We start from the raw sequence: 19985 nt of genomic DNA, 5'->3' as shown, positions 1-19985 counted from the left end.
GGGTTGTTTGTCCCTACTTTTTTTAATTCTAGTCCCCTTCTTGAAAACCTATTTCCAGCTGTGAATTAGGAGACAAAGTCTGAGAGGGAGAGAATATTCCCTGCTTTTTTTTTTTTTTCCTATTTGATGTTCCTTTGTTTTGACTTCCTGCTTTAATGATTCTATTTACTGCTAAATTCAAATAAATGCAACACACATTCCTGTGATTAGGACAGACCTGTTTGCCAACTTTTGTTTAGGCAGGGCTGAGTGGTATCGAACATATGTTGTTAACATTGTACAGAGAAGTTTTAAAACTTCACATATAGGGTTGCCACATACATTTTATCAGGACAATAATGGCCAGCAAATTGGGTTTTCAAATGATACCTTACAAGGCATACCTTGAACAAAGATTATTACAGTAGTTGTAGGGTGTGAATATTCTGTTGCAGATGGTATAACCACTATCCTAAATATAACCTACAACCAGATCACCTCAGTCTGTGATCTTCCTGAATATTGAAAGATAAGCAGGGTAAGATGAGTTCTTCTTCAAGAGATGTCCTGATGGGTGCTCCACATTAGGTCAGTGTGCCACCACTGAGCCTTAGATCAGAGATTTCAGAACAGTGTCCCTGGGGCCACACATGTGCACGTCTGCAGCAGTATGATCGTAGGTGGCAGGCATTGCGTATACATGAGCCCCCTGTTCCTCAGTTCCTTCTCTACCGCCTCCGGTTACAAACGGGCCTCAGCAGTGCTCCCAACCTTCTTCACATCTAGATATTTATCCCCTTTTAAAAACACGTTTTTCTCTCCCCAGTTAATTAGCATTGTTAGTTAGTTAGTTACTTTTTCTTTCTCCTGGATGTGACATAAAATTGAGGCACATATAGTAGTCAGAAATCTCATGGAACATTTCACAATAATAAATTATTTTAACATGGGAGCCATAGCTAAATTCAGATGGTGGTGGAAGAGGGGGGGGATTATACCATGCTTTCCCAAACTCCCCCTTCAGTTTCCATTGACTATGATACTCTCCACTACTCAATTATGTTGCTGTGTGTTATTAAACAGCTGGAGCCAAAGTGGCTGCTTAGTGAAGGGGTTTCTTTTTTAGTTGGCAGAGTGGTTTCCATATTGTTCTGGGTGAAAAATGCTAATGCAAGATGAGTATCATACAGTTAGACTACATCTAGACTATATCCTTCTGTTGTCAGAGGGATGTAAATGAAGCACATCGAAAATGCAAATGAAGCGGGCATTTAAATATCCTGCGCTTCATTTGCATAATGGCAGCCACCACTTTTTTCCCAAAACGGGGCTTTTCAAAAAAACCTGGCAGTTTAGATGAGGCATTTTCGACAGAAATGCCCTGTCTAAACTGCCAGGTTTTTTCGAAAAGCCCTGTTTCGGAAAAAAGTGGCCGCCATTCTGCAAATGAAGCACGGGATATTTAAATCCCCACTTTATTTGCACTTTTGATGTGTGTAATTTACATCCCTCTGCCGACAGAGGGGTGTAGTTTAGACACACCCTTAATGTAGATAATCTGTTCAGAGAAATATAAATAGCTGAAAAGATAATAGCTGCCCTTCTGTCTAATTGGATATTGCATAGTATTCTGTCTTGAAAAGCATGTTACTTTTGAGCCACTTGGAATTTGAGAAGTTCATCATTTTTTTCATCTTCTGTTCGGTTGTTGTTAATTTCAGATACCACTAGGAGTAGGCGAGAGAATGAAATAGCTGGCAGAGATTACCATTTCATCTCACGACAGGCGTTTGAGACTGACATAGCTGCAGGGAAATTTATTGAGCATGGCGAGTTTGAGAAGAATCTGTATGGTACCAGCATAGACTCTGTGCGGCAAGTAATCAACTCTGGCAAGATATGCCTTTTAAATCTTCATACACAGGTATTGCATTTCATTGCAGCAGCAGTTATGAGAACGGAACATGTTACTGAAGGGACTGTATTTGGTATAAGTGAAACCCCTCTAAATCAGGACACTCTGGTTCAGCAACATCTGTTATCCAGCAAGACCACAGATGTTTCTGGACCAGAAAGACCCAGTGGAAGGCTGGAGGCAGGAGTCCTGCCACAGAAGTTGGGCTGGGCTGATGGCAGGGTACCTGAAGCACTAGCAGGTTACAGGAGCAGGGCTGTTGTAGAGCCAACAGGCTGCCGCAGCAAGGGAAACTGGTAGCCGTGCTGTGGCTGCGAGCCCAGCTGGACTGATGCCAGGGTGGAGCTGGCTGATGGTCTGGCTGGGCGGGCTGGTGGCAGAGGGGCCCCAAACGATCTCCCCTGATCTGGCAAAATCTTTTGCTTGGGACTGGTCAGGTCTTGAGGGTGCCGGACCTGGCAGGTCCAACCTGTATTAGTAAAACTCTCAGGTGGCCTGGTCACAATCCATTTCCTAACTGTACACAGCATGTTCAAGTGGTCCCTTTTGTTTATTGTTAGGCACATTGTTTGTGTGCTTATATCTACAGCCTGATACATATCTGTTCTGTAGATTAGAAAGTGCTTTGGAAACTGAATCCTTAAGTCCCTTGAATTTTTTTTTAAGACACGTTGATGAAAATCATGCTTTCCCCCACCTTTTGGAATTCTCTTATCCTCTGAACTCTGAGGCTACGTCTACACTGGCGGCTTCTTGTACAAGAATTCTTTTGCAGAAGAGTTCTTGTGCAAAAAATCTTCCACGAGAGCGCGTCTGCACTGCCATGTGCTTTTGCGCAAGAGCATCCATGGCAGTGTGGACGCTCTCTTGTACAAGAAAGCTCTGATGGCCATTTTAACCATAGGGGCTTCTTGCGCAAGAAATTCTTGTTGCCTGTCTACGCTGCCCTCTTGTGAAAGGGCTCTTGTGCAAGAGGGCTTATTCTTCATGGGGAGAGGAATAACTCTTCTGGGAGAAGCCCTGTTTTACAATGCTATACTGTAAATTTACTTTCACAAGAACGCTCGTGCAGTGTAGACGGCAGGCAAGTTTTTGCGAAAGAACAATTGTTCTTGCACAAGAAGCTGCCAATGTAGACATAGCCTGAAGTTTGGCAGATGGTGAAATAGTTTGGGACAATACCTCTTTTCAACCTAACACATTTATTTGCAAGAGGGTGCTTATGCTGTAGCAGGTGGAATATACAGCGATATTTTTAAATAACTTCGGTTACTGATGAGACCTTTTTAGCCTTTGCTACCTTGTAAAATTACAGCACTAGTATAGGAAAAAAAGGTTGACAGACTAACCCCCATGTTATAATGTTCCACCGAGGGGAATGAGTTTTCACCAATTTACCTTATGTTGGGAGTAAATGCAGGTGAAATAGGATTGATAGCGTGAATTCTCAATAACATATCATCTAAACGTGGGCCTTATACTAATGCTTTAATTGCATATGAAATAAATCTCCTGTGTAGCTGAGGCCCTTGACCTAAGAGGAAGTTGAAGGAAGGATGATCTGTATTTTGTGGGACCAACTCTTTCCTTCTAAACATATTTTGAAACGTTATGGTAAAACTTCAGCTCTTTGAAACTCGGAATGTAGTTGAAGGTAAATTTTCATCAACTGTTTGGAAAAGAGGGGGAGGTGTTTCCTTCAATTAAATGAAAATAACTTTAAAAGAAAAACTGTTTAAAATTCAGAATTTTTTTACTCCTGAAATTCATATAATTCATATTCTGTTAAGAATTATTTCAGAGAGGTACAAATTAGTAATTACTACAGTGATGAGTGTAGTATAAGAACCTATGCAACGTAGAATAATTTATCTATAATGTGACTGAATATTTTTAGTGACTGAAAATTAATTTGCAACAACAGAGGAGTTACAATTAGAAAAGTACATACTTGTCTAGCAATTAACTATTTTAAGAAATAACCTGTATTTTTCAAGAATATGATAAGGGATATTTAAGATGATGTAAATCTAGAGCTGGTTGGAAATTTTCCAGTGAAACAGTTTCATTAGAAAATGCCAGTTTATCCAGCCCAAAATATTTTGTGAAAACATCTTGGATTTGGTAAGCTGCTGAATCTAAAGGTAGAATCCGCTGGAGCCATGGGAAATGTGCCAGGTTGCTGAGCTGCTAGGTAGCCAGGATGTTACCCAAGTTAAGTGGCTATTGGACAGCTCCAACCTATGGGCTGCCAGGAGGCTGCCAAGATCCTGGTCTTGCAGGTTTCATGGCTTTGGTGCAGGCAGCCATGCCAGGACTTCCATGCTCTCACTGTCTTGAAGCTGGGAGCCTGAAGCCCACAGGAGCTGCAGCTCTAAGCAGGGCTTGTAGAGCTGGGAGACTATAGGGAGCCTGAAAGATCTGAGAACCTCTATTAAAACTGGAGCTTTCAGGGCTTCCAGGCTCCCTTCTGCAAAGCTTGGAAGATTTGTGATTCACTCGCAGGGTCTGCAGTTTTGAGGCTGCCCCACTATGCAGACTGCTTCAGATTGGGAAGGTCCATATGGCAGAGCTGCCTTAGACACAAAGACACCGCTATCCTAACAGCTGCTAAGTGAAACTGACATTCTTTTTGGTTTCACTCAGCTACTGTCAGGATTCTAGGGAGCAGATTTTATTTACAAAACACCATGTATTGGTCTTTCTAATTATGAAACATTTTGGGAATTTCTGATTCATCTGAAACCTTGAAACAACTTGAATTCGTTCCAATTTGGAACAGAACAAAATTTAGAAAAAACAAAACTTTACAAATCAGATTTCCCACATGGTGGTCAGCTGTACATACAATGGCCAGAATATGTGCTTGCTTAACAGGTAAAATTGCATATTAATATTTAAGTTTCAATAAAACCAAAAGGATTTGCTAGTGCATTTTTATAATCTTATTATTCCACCAGTGGTATCACATGTAATTGCTCTGTATTGGTTAAGCCCAAATCTAAAATAGCAATTTACATAATCAAATACAACAGTGGAAATCATGTTTGTGTGGTTACAAAAGAACTACTTAAATAATTTCCATTGTTCTTTATCTGCGTAGTGTAATACTTCACGTTTCTCTAGAATGGTCTGTGCAAGAATCTGAGAACATACTAACAATTAATTTTTATTAATATGGTGTGAAGCTGGTAAGTAATCTTGTTTTGAAAATGAGGAAGCTCAATCATAGCTAATGACTTGTCCAAGGTTGCAAAGAAGAAAGTCCTTAAAGAACCAGAAATAGCATCTAGTTTTCCTGATTTCCTGTCCTAGGATCTTACCATAAAACTAGCAAAATGAACGTTTAACCCATCACTAGTGCCCTTGGTAAAATAAAACTATGAGAGGAAAACTAAAGATGATGTTTTTCTAATGTTAAGATTAATACTGTGTATGGAACTTTTGACTGCATACACATTATAGACTGGTTCTTAGTTGTATATGGAGAAACTGCAACTGCAGTTTATTTGTACTTTTGTATAGTGAAAAAATGTAATTAGTCTGAATTCATATATTTAATTTCTGCCAAACCAAGTTAGGTAAAGAGTTGATATTCTTCTGTGAAGAATTCTTGAGCAAGATTAGATATTGAAGTTCCATAAGTAAGGCAAAAAAAGGATGTAATACCAGTTATACAGGAAAACATGAATGGCATCAGTCAGTGATTAACAATGCCACATAGTCAATCACAATATTAATGAATGTCACACAACTTTAAATACATTCTTGAAATGTATACTGAGTTATTTTAGCAGTTGAGAACATTATGTGAACAGTGAATCTGTTTTCCTTTACAAACGTTAATGAAATTGAAATAACAAATGGAACATTTTTTTCTTCAGTCATTGAAGACCCTACGCAATTCAGACTTGAAGCCATATATTATCTTCATTGCACCACCTTCACAAGAGCGATTACGTGCTTTATTAGCCAAAGAGGGTAAAAATCCCAAGGTAATTTAACATTTCTTAGTGGGTTTTGTTTGCAAATCTGGAACTCCATTGATAAAGACATCTCCAGAGAATTTGGCATAAAAATATTAAGCATTATTAATGCAATCTATGATATGAAATCTGTTAGACTTGGAGAATTAAATTTAAATGTTTAACTATGGTGAACAGGCCATAATGGCTCCTGGAGTATGCATTATGTGGGAAGAGAGCATTCCAGAGCTGGTCGAGCAAGTAGTTCTACAGTATATTTCTCTTTCTGTCATTTTCCTTTAAAAACAAAAATCTAAATCAAAATAAGAAATTCTGTAGTGGTAGTGGTTGTTTTTAATTGTTACAACATGTCTCATTTGCTGAATACTATCCTGCCTGAATCACTTAGTGGCTTTGAGAAACTGACAATTGTCTCCTTTTGGACTTGAAGAGCTGCTTTTTAACATGGGCTCAGTTGCTGCTTTAGTGCTTTTAATCCATGCATGCCAAAGAGTCTAGGCTCTAACTTTGAAGTGCCCAACTCCAGAGCTATGGGTGAGCTGCCAGTTTAAAATACTTGGAACGGGCCAGCAAGCAGGCTTCAATTTTTATTTTCATATTTAACATTTTTTAAAAATCCTAGAAAAGCATGCAAAGGAAAACAAGCAAAGATTTAAAATATGCTTCAGTTTTAATCACCTCTGTACTCTTGGGCTATGTCTAGACTGCAAGCCTCTTTCAAAAAAGAGCGTCTAGACTGCAAGCGGAACTTTCGAAAAAGCAAGCCGCTTTTTCGAAAGAAAGCAGCGAGTGAGTCTGGATGCTCTCTTTCTAAAAAGCCCTGTTGGCATTCAAGAACGCCTTTTTTTGAAAGACTAACAAGATGGTTTATTAGATGATGAGCTTTCGTGGGCCAGACCCACTTCCTCAGATCAAATAGTGGAAGAAAGTAGTCACAACCGTGACTACTTTCTTCCACTATTTGATCTGAGGAAGTGGGTCTGGCCCACGAAAGCTCATCATCTAATAAACCATCTTGTTAGTCTTTAAAGTGCTACATTGTCCTGCATTTTGCTTCAACTACCCCAGACTAACACGGCTACATTTCTATCACTTTTTTTGAAAGAGCACTTTCGAAAAAAGGCGTTCTTCCTCGTGAAATGAGGTTTACTGCCGTCAAAAGAAAAGCCGCGTTCTTTCGATTTAATTTCGAAAGAACGTGGCTGCAGTCTAGACGCAGGTGAAGTTTTTTCGAAAAAAGGATATTTTTTTCGAAAAAGCCCGAGTCTGGACACAGCCTTGTCCTTTTTTCATGTCTCTGTTTGCTCTTCTATTACTTTTGTGTGTGGGTTTGTTTCCCTAGAAAACCATCTTTTGTTAACACAACTCCTCGGGGTTGTCTTCTATCTAATACAGATTTAAAGACAGTGTTTCAGTCTGTATAGAACAGGGTAAATGTTACTAGAGCCATATATTTGCCAAGTGCAGCAGGCATGTAGTTGAACACTCATGATATTGGAAGTAATTTGACCAGTCTTAAAATGCAATTAACTTACATGATTTTTGTTTGTGCCTTAACCCTATGGGTTAAAAATGCCTTCACTGTTTTGAGTTTGAAATTCTTTTTTATTAGAAACCTAATCTTAACTTCCTAAATTGCTGTATTTTATGTTCACACACAGTCAAGTATGGCTCAAATGCCAAATCATATCTGAACTGCTGAAGTAGTTAGCTGAACAAATATGCAGACTGGGTGCTATTTTGTAGAATGTAAACATGTTTGAAAGCATCCATAGTTTAAGCCAAAAATACTTTGTCTTAAAGCAAAGACTGCTTCAGTCATTTTACTACTATAACATACCAGTCAGTGAGAGAGATCGTAATGTATTAATTCAGAATCCCAGCTGCAATAGAAAACACCCTGCACGTGGCTTGAACAAAGGGATCAGTGTGTGGCACACCAATTGAATGACATTCCTGAATTAAAATTAGAGTGCAGACTGTGGGTAAACAAACTCAATATTTTATAGGCAGTTTATTCTGGAATCTTGGTAAAATTAAGATTATGGGAGAAACCCAAAGCTGCAAGCCCCATTTGATTACAACTTCTCATAGAATTAATGTCAAGAATCAGACCTGGGCCTAATCTCTCCCCGATGAAGCTTTCCCTGCTTCAAAGTTTGTCTATTGATCATCATTTCCCATGTACCTCTAAGAGAAAGTTCTTTCCCGCTGTGACAATAAGAAGTGAGATCCCTCATCCCTGACGCACTGCTTGCTGGATAAACATCCCTTATGAAGTCGGTCTTCTCAACATCCTCAGACAGGGGGAAATGAGACTAGAGCCCTTCCAAGTATCTCTAGTAGTGGAATGAAACAAGGTTTCTAAAGACCCTACCCTAAAGACAGACAGCGCTTGACAGTGAGCAGTTCTTTGAGAGAGAAGTCCCTGTGGGTGCTCCATATTAGGTCTCTGCACCGCCACCCAGCCTCAGAGCAGAGATTTCATAAGTGTCCCTGGGGCTGCACACGCACACCAGCAGCTGTGCATGCATAAGCCCCTCCTCTCACTCCTTAGTTCTTTCTCTACTGTCTCTGGCTACAGACTCAGCAGTGCTCCCTAGCTTCTTTGCATCTAGATGATTATACTTCTGAAAACCAGTTAAATTCATTATAGTAGTTAATTAGTGAGTTTAAATACTTAGTTAATTTCTTTGTTAGTTTAAAAAAAATCTAGATTAGTATAAGGGTTTTTTCTTTTTCTCCCAGTTACCTTCCTGCAGTCTGACTGCTTCCATAGGCATGCCTGGCTCACCAGGGTTTATGCGCTGCACCTCATGTAAAGAGCCTATCCCGATATCGGATGATCGTTCACAATGCATCCACTGCCTCGGAGAGCAGCATAATGCTCAGAAATGCCCTCATTGCACAAAGCTAAAATTGCGGGCGCGGAAAGACCGACCCCTGGTTCAAGTTATTTTTATTGGAAAACTCGCTTAGACAAGCCTCTGATTTGGCCCAGCAGCCCGAGGAATTCAAGCAGCGGGGATACAAAAAGCAAGCCGCCTCAGCACCTCAAAGGGCTACGGCACTGAAGTGGTCATCTCCCTCATGGCTGGTTCTGAGAGCAGCAGCAGCACCGTACCTCAGCACGTATGATGCTGGTGTCTTTGGAGCCCACAGTGGAGACGAACAGCACGCATGCGCTAAATCGCGCTCTGAGGCAACATATTTCAAGTTGCCTGCCTCATTAGAATCATAAAACACTAGAACTGGAAGGGATCGTGAGAGGTCATCGAGTCCAGTCCCCTGCCCTCACAACAGGACCCAGTACTGTCTAGACCATCCCTGATAGATGTCTGTCAAACCTGCTCTTAAAATCTCCAGAGATGGAGATTCTACAACCTCCCTAGGCACTTATTCCAGTGTTTAACCACCCAGACAGGAAGTTTTTCCTAATGTCCAACCTAAACCTCCCTTGCTGCAGTTTAAGCCCATTGCTTCTTCACCTATCCTCAGAGGCCAAAGAGAACAATTTTTCTTCCTCCTCCTTGTGACTCCCTTTTAGAAACCTGAAAACCGCTATCAAGTCCCATCTCAGTCTTCTCCTTTCCAAACTAAACAAGCTCAATTCTTTCAGTCTTCCTTCATAGGTCATGTTCTCTAGACCTTTAATCATTCTTGTTGCTCTTCTCTGGACCTTCTCCAATTTCTCCACATCTTTCTTGAAATGTGGTGCCCAGAACTGGACACAATACTCCAACTGAGTGAGGCCAATCAGTGCAGAGTAGAGCGGAAGAATGACTTCTCGTGTCTTGCTCATAACACTCCTCTTAATGCATCCCAGAATCATGTTTGCTTTTTTTTTGTAACAGCATCACACTGTTGATTCATATTTAGCTTGTGGTTCACTCTGACCCCTAAATACCTTTTTGCAGTACTCCTTCCTAAACAGTTGCTTCCCATTCTGTATGTGTGAAACTGATTGTTCCTTCTTAAGTGGAGTATTTTGCATTTGTCCTTATTAAATTAAACTTTATCCTGTTTATTGGAGACCATTTCTCCAATTTGTCCAGATCATTTTGAATTATTACCCTATCCAAAGCAGTTGCAACCGACTCCCAGCTTGATATCATCTACAAACTTAATAAGTGTACTCTCTATGCTAATATCTAAATCATGAAAATATTGAACAGAACCAGTCCCAAAACAGATTCTTCCCCCCCCCCCCCGAACTCTACTTCTTACTTGCAGCAGGGTTGTGAAACATTAATAACTACTCTCTCAGAACTGTCATCCAGCCAATTGTGCACCCACCTTATAGTAGCCCCGTCTAAGTTGTATTTGCCTAGTTTATTGATACGAATATCATGTGAGACCGTATCATATGCCTTACTGAAGTCTAGGTATACCACATCCACTGCTTCTCTCTTATCCACAAGACTTATTAACTTATTAAAGAAAGCTATCAGATTGGTTTGACATGATCTGTTCTTTACAAATCCATGCTGGCTGTTACCTGTTACCCTATTTTCTTCCAGGTGTTTGCAGTTTAATTCCTTAATTACTTGCTCTATTATCTTTCCTGGCACAGAAGTTAAACTGACTGGTCTGTAGTTTCCTAGGTTGTTCTTATTTCCCTTTTTATAGAAGGGCACTGTATTTCCCCTTTTCCAGTCTTCTGGAATCTCTCCCGTCTTCCATGATTTTTCAAATTAGCTGCAGCACCATCTTGCAATGATACAATTTTGCCGAAGCAGCATGAATGTGTGGCGCTGATCACTTTAACAGGCGCCTCAGCTGCCACCACCGAGGTGCCTGATGCAGCACAACTGCCCTCTGCACCAAGGCTTGATTCAGCTTCTAAGATTGCCTCCCGCTATGGCACAGACAACACCTGTTGGGCATTACACACAACACAGAGCCTTATTAGTCTCATCCACTTTTAACTCATCATTTTTACAAGCTGAGCGTGCTCTGCTATGTTAACATCACAAACATCACTCTCAGAAAAGAATTTCATCGGAATCTGATGATGACCTCTCTAGGGGTTTTTCACCAGATAATTCTCCTTACACAGCTCAGAGTATTTACTCTTCCAGATTTGGAAATATGCCTTCATATTATGACAATCCCTGAGTACTTCCATCTAAGCCTTACCTCTACTGCCAGTACTAATACAAATGGCAATGTTATCACAAACACCAGCACGGCCGGAAATGACACAGAGTGCAATATTCCCCCTCCAAACAAATACAAAAAGGGGACCCACTCACACAGGAGACAGTATCCTCTCCTGACCCAAATAACCTCCCTCCAGTGAGGGAGGGCCTTTGGCCCCAGCTTCAATGACTTCATATGACACTACACATTTCCAAGACCTTTTTAAATGGGTAGTGGCTGAACTAAACATTCCTCTTCATGAGGCTGTGGAAAATCAGCACAAGATAACAGACCTACTACATTCAGTAACACCGTCAAAAAAACCATTGCTAATTAATCCAGCACTAATGGAACAGGCAAAGATGGTGTGGCAGGCTCACCTTTTGTCAATTACTTCTGCAGCTAAGGGAACTGATGATAAATATTATGTCCTACCCAAGGGTTCTGAATTTCTTTTTTCTCACCTAGCACCAAATTCCCTCATGGTGGAAGTTGTACAACAAAAATCCAAGCAGCAACAATACCGGTTTACGCCATCAAACTGCGATAGCAAAAGGCTTGATGAATTAGAGCACAAGATATATACGTCGTCTTCTATACAATTTTGCATTTCAAATTATGCAGCAAATATGATTGAGCAAATATGATTAATTACACCAAACTGAATGACGATTGCAGACGTTCCTGAGGCTAAAATGCAATACTACAAAGCACTGGTATCCAAGGGTCTCACGATTGCAAGAACAGCATTACAGGCCACCTTAGATGCTGCTGACACGCCTGCATGTACTACAGCAACAGCGGTAGCAATAAGAAGAGCTTCATGGTTTACCTCCACTCCGTTCCCCAGGGAGATTCGATCTACAGTAGAAAATCTTCCTTTCGACGTCCAGAAGTTGTTTGCAGCTAACACCAACAAAATTCTCCACTCCATGAAAAATTCCAGTGTGACACTTCTGTCTTTGAGGATCCACAACCAAGTACCTAGAAGAAGGGTTAATACCTAAATTGCCTACCCAAGACCTGAATACCCCCCCATATGCACAACGCTACAATAGACAAGACCAGCAGCAACCGAACAAGGGGAGAGGCAGAAATAGATGATGCCCTTCCTCTACTAATTCCCAACAGTTGCAGCAGTCCAACAAGCAAATTTGATCATCAGGTCAAGGGTCTGGAGAGCCTCTCACCTACTCCAGTGCCATCGACGCAAGCAAATCTCTTCCATCATCGATTGTTGCCCTTCATCAACTGGCAATGTATAACCTCTGATAGATGGCTCCTGCAGATAATTGAAAAAGGCTACCTTTTTCCCTTTGTGTCCATCCCCCTTTCCACCTTCCTTCCCTGTCCCTTTTCAAGGACCACTCTCATGAGATCCTTCAACAAGTAGAGCACTTCTTACACATTGGAGTGATTGAACCAGTTCCCACACAGTTTAGGTGCAAGGGGTTCTACTCCTATTACTTCTTGACTGAAAAAAGGTCGGGGGGCTGGAGGCCCAGTCTAGATCTTTGAGCCCTCAATAAATTCATTCAGAAACAAAATTCAAGATGGTAACACTTGCCACCATATTACTGGCATTGGAACAGGTTCTCGTCCCTCGACTTGCAAGATGCATACTTTCACATTGCCATCCACCCTACTCACAGGCATTGTCTTCATTTTGTTGTAGATTCTCAACACTACCACTACAAAGTGCTTGCATTCGGACTTGCTACCGCCCCGAGGGTCTTCTCAAAGGCACTGGTGGTTGTCACATCGTACCTGAGGAAACAAAGTGTTATCATATTTCCTCACCTTGATGACTGCCTCAAGTAGTGCTCACACCACAATTCCTGCCATTCTCTGTCACAAGACACCTATTCCAATACCTGGGCCGTCAGGTGAACGAAACCAAATTGATGCTCTGTCCTACACAAAAGATACAGTTTATAGGAGCATGCCTCGATTTGACAATGGCCACTGCATCCCTGCTTACAGACCATTTCTAAAAAATAGTGGCCTCAGTAAATACCTTACAATCCAGCCCAGCACAACAGCACTCGAATGCCATTGGCTCTTTGCGCACATGCAACTTAGTAGTCAGCAATGCGTGTCTGCACGTGAGATGTTTACAGAGCTGCCTAGGACAGGTTACAAACCCAATGTCCATCTGCTATCCAAATCCTTACCCCTTCCAGGTATAGTAAAGGAATCCTTACGCTGGTGGCTGAGCCTACAGAACCTTGGTTCCGGAGTCCCCTTCTATCCATCAGAACCATCCGTCTCCATGACGACAGATGCATCTCGTACCGCGTGGGGCACCCACTTACAACATCATACCTACTAGGGCCTGTGATCCAGCACTGACAAGAACTTGCACATATACGTCCTAGAACTGCATGCAGTCAGTAAGGCATGTGTCAAATTCCTCCTAGTCATTGCCAACAGCCACATCAGACTGTATATAGACAATATCACAGCAATGTTTTACATAAATAGTCAGAGCGGAGCCCCATCTCAAGCACTTTGCACAGAGACCATAACACTTTAACTGGTACCTGAAATACAACACATTTATCACCACAGTACATCTTCCACGTGCCCTGAATACAACAGATGTCTTAGCAGAACCCTCCCAACTGAACACAAGTGGCAAATGAAGGCACACATGTTGGCGGACATCTTCCGCCTGTGGGGTCACCCTACCATAGACTTGTTTGCCATGCAGTCCAACAGCCAATGCCCCCTATTCTGTTCCAGGGTGGGAATAGGCAAAGGATCGATGGGAGATGCCTTCCTCATCGCATGGATGTCCCACCTGTTCTATGCGTTTCCTCCTATAACCCTAATGAACAGGGTTTCCTCCTGTAACCCTAATGAACAGATCTAGGGGTTGTAGTGGATCACAAGCTAAATGAGTCAACAGTGTGATGCTGTTGCAAAAACAGCAAACATGATTCTAGGATGCATTAACAGGTTTGATGTGAGCAAGACATGAGAAGTCATTCTTTCACTCTACTCTGCGCTGATTAGGCCACAGTTGGAGTATTGTGTCCAGTTCTGGTCACCACATTTCAAGGAAGATGTGGAGAAATTGGAGAAGGTCCAGAGATGAGCAACAATAATGATTAAAGGTCTAGAGAACATGATCTATGAAGGAAGACTGAAAGAATTGGGCTTGTTTAGTTTGGAAAAGAGAAGATTGAGGGGGGACATGATACAGTTTTCAGGTATCTAAAAGGCTGTCACAAGGAGGAGGGAGAAAACTTGTTCTTCCTGGCCTCTGAGGATAGAACAAGAAGCAATGGGCTTAAACTGCAGCAAGAGAGGTTTAGGTTGGACATTAGGAAAAAGTTCCTTACTGTCAGAGTGGTTAAACACTGGAATAATTTGCCTAGGGAGGTTGTGGAATCTCCATCTCTGGAGATTTTTTAGATTAGGTTAGATAAATGTCTATCAGGGATGGTCTAGGCAGTAATGGGTCCTGTCATGAGGGCAGGGGACTGGACTCGACCTCTTGAGGTCCCTTCCAGTCCTAGTATTCTAGGATTCTGTTACAACACAATACAAAGTGTACAGTGCTCTCTTTATATTATTACAAATACATGCACTGCAAAAACGATAAAGCAATTATATTTTTCAGTTCACCTGATAGAAGTACTCTAATGCAGTGTCAGTATATTGAAGGCTTATGTACAAATGCAGGGGGTTGTTATATAATTGCACTCAACACCAAACCTATGTAAAGTTTTAAATCCTACAAGTCCACTCAGTCCTACTTCTTGTTCAGACAAGTATGTTTATACTTATGGGAGATAATGCTGCCTGCTTATTTAGAATGGCACCTGAAAGTGAGAACTGGCATTCACATAGCACTTTTGTAGCTGGAGTTGCAAGGTATTTGTGCCAGATGTGCTAAGCCTCTGTATGTACCTTTATGCTTTAGCCACTGTTACAGAGGATATGCATCCATGTTGATGATGCTCATTAAAAATGTGTTAATTAAATTTGTGACTGAGCTTCTTGGGGGTGAATTGTGTATCTTCTGTTCTGCGCACATTTTAACCTCTATTTCATGCTATAGAAGTCTTGGATGATGATCTAACGTTTATTTTGAGAACACTTTTACAGCAGATTTGACACAATGAAAATACCAATGTGAGATTTCTATAAAATAGCTACAACACTTGCCCCAGGGTTTAAGAATCTGAAGAGCCATCCAGAACCTGAAAAGGAGGAAGTCTGGAGCATCCTTTCAGAAGTCTTAAAAGAGCAACATCCCGATGTGAAAATAATAGAACCCAAACCACCAAATAGAAAATCTAGCCTTCTGCTAGTAGCATCTGACTCAGATGATGAAAATGAACATGTGCTGGCTTGCCCTGCTTTGATGATAAGGTCTGCTCGATAACAATCCAGCTTATATGCATAACCTTTGTAATGATGGTTGAATTATGATGGGACACATGATTTGGGCATCTGGCACATAAATATTTTATACACCATCTACAGAAGAGCAGTGTGAATGCCTGTTCTTACTTTCAGGTGACATTGTGAAGAAGCAGACAGATTATCTCCTATACATGTAAACAAATTTGTTTGTCTTAGTGATTGTCTGAACAAGAGGTAGGACTGAGTGGACTTGCATACTTGAAGTTTTACAACGTTTTAGTTTTAAATGCAGTCTTTTTTACATAATTCTACATTTGTAACTTCAGCTTTCATGACAAAGAGATTGTACTACAGTACTTGTATTAGGTGAACTGAAAAACACTTTTGTTTTACTATAAATATTGATTATCTATTTTTGATTAAGTGAGCATTGTACACTTCATATTCTGTTGTAATGGAAATCAATATATTTGAAAATGTAGAAAATATCCAAAGATATTTAAATACATGGTGTTCTATTTAACAGTGATGATCACAATTTTTAATCATCTGACAGCTCTAATTAAATATATATACCATATTAAATTAATTCTTCCTATATTTTCATTACAGCCAGAAGAACTAAGAGAAATCATAGAGAAGACCAGAGAGATGGAACAGAACAATGGCCACTACTTTGATACAGCAATTGTGAATTCTGATCTTGATAAGGCATATCAGGAGCTACTTCGTTTAATAAACAAACTTGACACGGAACCTCAGTGGGTGCCATCCACCTGGTTACGATGAAAAAGAACAATTCTAAGGGACAAGCAGACTTTTATCCAGCGGTCTATCAAAGGGAGATAGCACATGAATCAATACAGCTTAAATGATAAGATATAATGTGAGTGCTAGACTTGTGGATGCACCCCCTTGATAGTTGGTGTATTAGTGAAGAAAATCCATTAGGCAATTCACGAACAGAATGATGTGCTGTTTAAAGGTTTTCTTCTCATCTTTGGACTAGAAATGGAAACTCTTAGCAAGCCAGTACAATTTTTAACAATTTTTAAATAGCCTTTCTAGCAGCTGTTCTACACCAATATGACTTTTCTATCTAAAATCACCTTTCTTTAAAAGCTAAGATTTCAAATGTGTGTATATACAGTCAGTGTTGTCATATAGTTATCAATATTATTTAACACTTAATGATCTTTTGGGACATGACAGTAGTTTGTGAATATGCCTTTTACAAAAACATGGGAGAGAAATTATGAGAGAATCTCCTCTTTTACAATACATAGAATCAAGTTGCTGCTTTGGTCTGGAGCTGCCTGGTTAGGCTTGACTTTCTTTTTTAATTATTTACATTCCACTTTCTGAGCGCACTGTAATTTGGGAAATGTGTATAATGTAAATAATTCAACCGTTGTCTTTTTAGTCAAACTTTGTAAATCAGATTTGACTGCACATTAACCTTAGGTCCATGAAAGAGTAATATGTACTGATGTTTTAGATGTGATATTTTTATGGAATTTTGTTTTTCTTTAAAGCTTATCAGTTGATTTGGGAGCCATTGCTTCCCACAGATTTATAGAGATGTTTAGGAGGCAGAAGTTATATTTTTATTAAAAAAAAAATCTTTTAAAACATACTGATATAAAAAAATCTTAGTAATGTAAACAGTTACGTTTATAACAAAAGGATACTGACTAAATGGGCAGTTGGAGTGCGTGTTTTTATTTTTATATTTGGCCATGGTATGTCTTATGGATGGCCATACAGATAATTAACTGGAATTAAAACCACTGAATGTAGCTACTGTAAGTACACCAGTTGTGAATTGAGCACAGATTATTGTGCTGCATTTGCTCAATTCTGCAGTAAAAGTGGCTTAAAAAATACTGGTAACTGACATACAAAAGAGAACTGTTAAGAAAAGATCCTGAGAAATGGAAGCATATCTATAGCTATCCTGTCCTGCTAAGTTCAGCATGTCCCTAAAGACTAGCCTAAGCTGTGAAAGTTCTGCAGCTGTCAAATCCACAGCAGGGCTATTCTAAGCATTGAAAGTAAATGTTATCTTTTAGCTTTTTATTTGTTACGGGGATAGCATGAACAACCTTAAATGTGAATGTTGAGTCTTCTTGTTTAGCCAGTGTTTTGTTGTTCCCTCAGTTAAACACTGGAAGTATGTCAATGTGTAGCTGAATTAAATATATAACAGTAAGAAAGGAAAAGTTAGTCTTCACTATTTGTGTATATATTTTCTGCACAGATTTTTAATAGAACAAATGCAAGTAAAATTGTTTGCCTTTGTGTCCACAGTTTATTAGCTCTAGGCTATGCAGAGAATGAGTACAGGATGAAAGTTATTTAAAATCACTTTTTACATTAACATTCCTATATTGCAGTGTGACAAGTAGCACAATCTCTGCCGCTAATCTAGAAGAGCCCCAGTAAATTGAAATGGAGAGAAGTCATATGTTGTGTAATAGGATTTTAGAATCAAGGTACATATTTTCTTAGTGAACATGCTATGTCTTAAAAATCAGGAGGGCCATTCACTAACATGTCTCCAAGGCAGGTGTTGAAAGCCTTAAATGACACAAACTGCATATCATGTTTAGGCTAATAGCTAGCATGTTTTAAATTAGCTCTGAGTCAAGGTGCCCTGCATTGTATTAATGATAGGTACTTTTTAACATTTTAGATTGGTGTGAGAGAGCTACATAATTCAGGTGCTAGGGTGGCTACTGTATTATCCATCAATTCTGTCCTTTAATGTTTGCGCATCTCAAGTTATAAATTAACTTTTCACTTTAACAACTCTTTTTTTGGTTTGTTGAGAGAGTGCAATCTTTAGCGAGGCATCTTTAAAGGTCACAAAGTAATTTTTCAAAATTTCACTCAGTATTACTGAACCCTGACAAATTATGTTGTTGTTAAATAATGTTAATGTTGGGTGAATGCTGGTAAATCTCACCATTGTGTGTCTTCCTCTGAATTTTCTAAGATGGCTGGACTTTAAATAGGCTTTAGCATCCAGTAGTTTTATAGTGGGAGTGTGAGATGTGCAGCTTGTATCCTTTGTTTTTTAAGTAAGAGCATCTGTTGGATTTCACAGTGCACCATTTATGTAAGTAAGATGGTAAATGAAGCTCATAGGAAGTCAGTATTTGCTCTGTAATGTTGACATGCTAGAGCAGTATTGAGAACAGCAGTTCAGAGAGCTAAGTCCTGAGTCAGATGGGTGTCTATCACCAGTTTGATCTAGTATTGCCTGACCATGGAGTAGTAGGAAAGCATTTTCTACTATTTTGTTAGGAAGGAAGGGTCTCTGCTCAGACTTGACTGCTGGAAGAAAACACTAGGCCTTGTCACCTATTTAAGAGCAAGTTAAAAGGGGAAGGTAGCTATACTTTTACCAATCCAGATTTACTGAAAAATTGGTTTCACTATCTGAATTAAACAAAACTATTGAGGATTATGAATGTAATTTTATGTAGCTTTGTGTAATGTAAGATGGGGCTCACCACAGGTTATAGTTAATGTTCTGAGTTGTCAAATCCCCAACTTGTACTTCTGTATCATGTATCTGCACTCTATTTTGAGACCTCATGAATGGCACACTATGTAAAAAATGTAAAATACTACTAGACAAAATAAATCACTACACTTTTTCTGATTTGCTTACAGTCTCTGCTATCACTCAGAAAATCTACAAGGAAAGGTTGCTTTGGTGACCAGGCATGCCTAAGTATTTCAATTTAAGAGTTGCAGTGTTGTCTTTTTTTAAAGCAGTAATGTGGTAGCCCTTAGTATCAAATTAATTGCTTTGCAAATTAGGGTTAAGCTCATAGTCAAGTGGGAATTGAAATTCAGCAGCTCCCTCACATCATCTTGAAGCTCCAGCCACCCCTCTGGGTCTAGTTTAAACCCACAGGGGTGGCTGAGTGAGTACAAGGGGGTTACATCTAGACTGGCATGATCTTCTTGAAATGCTTTTAATGGAAGTTTTCCGTTAAAAGCATTTTCGGAAAAGCATGTCTAGATTGGCACGGACGCTTTTCCGCAAAAGTACTTTTTGCGGAAAAGCGTCCGTGGCCAATCTAGATGCGCTTTTGCAGAAAACAAAGCTGAGCTGTCTACACTGGCCCTTTTGCACAAAACAGACTTTTGCCTGAATGGCAACAGCATAGTATTTCCACAAAAAGCACTAATTTCTTACAGTAGGAAGTCAGTGCTTTTGTGGAAATTCAAGCAGCCAGTGTAGACAGCTGGCAAGTTTCCAGAAAAGCAGCTGATTTTCTGGAAAAACTGGCCAGTCTAGACATAGCCGGGGAGTTTACAGGATTCTAGCTACAGTCATGCCTTCCAAACAAACCATAAATAAGGTTGCCTTTGTGCACATAATCTTATGCTGCAGTGTTTGACCCATCAAGACCAGAATAAGCCATTTGTATCACCACTTAATGCAACAGGGCTTTGAGACAAAGCTGTTAAGAGAGCCATTTTCTATGGGCCAGCATTTCAGGTGATCCATTGCACTTAACTCTTCCCCCCCCCCCCCCCCCCAAACCCCTTTCGTGGTCACTTCAGGA

The 19985-nt window shown here is 40.1% G+C and overlaps 1 protein-coding gene across 3 annotated transcripts in view; it reads left to right on the top strand.

Moving 5' to 3' along the window:
• Positions 1-19069, top strand: part of PALS1 (protein associated with LIN7 1, MAGUK p55 family member) — a 102334-nt gene extending 83265 nt beyond the window's left edge. For all 3 annotated transcript variants that reach the window (XM_075927394.2, XM_075927395.2, XM_075927396.2), the window contains 3 exons: positions 1701-1903; positions 5779-5889; positions 16012-19069. In XM_075927394.2, the coding sequence (XP_075783509.1) occupies positions 1701-1903; positions 5779-5889; positions 16012-16188 (491 nt within the window). In that variant the 3' untranslated portion in view covers positions 16189-19069. The remainder of the gene's footprint in view (positions 1-1700; positions 1904-5778; positions 5890-16011) is intronic.
• Positions 19070-19985: the final 916 nt, after the last annotated feature.

The sequence above is a fragment of the Pelodiscus sinensis genome, chromosome 5 (genome assembly GCF_052426305.1).
Source record: "Pelodiscus sinensis isolate ZL-2025 chromosome 5, ASM5242630v1, whole genome shotgun sequence".
Lineage (NCBI taxonomy): Eukaryota > Metazoa > Chordata > Testudines > Trionychidae > Pelodiscus > Pelodiscus sinensis.
This window is presented reverse-complemented; position numbering and strand designations above follow the sequence as displayed.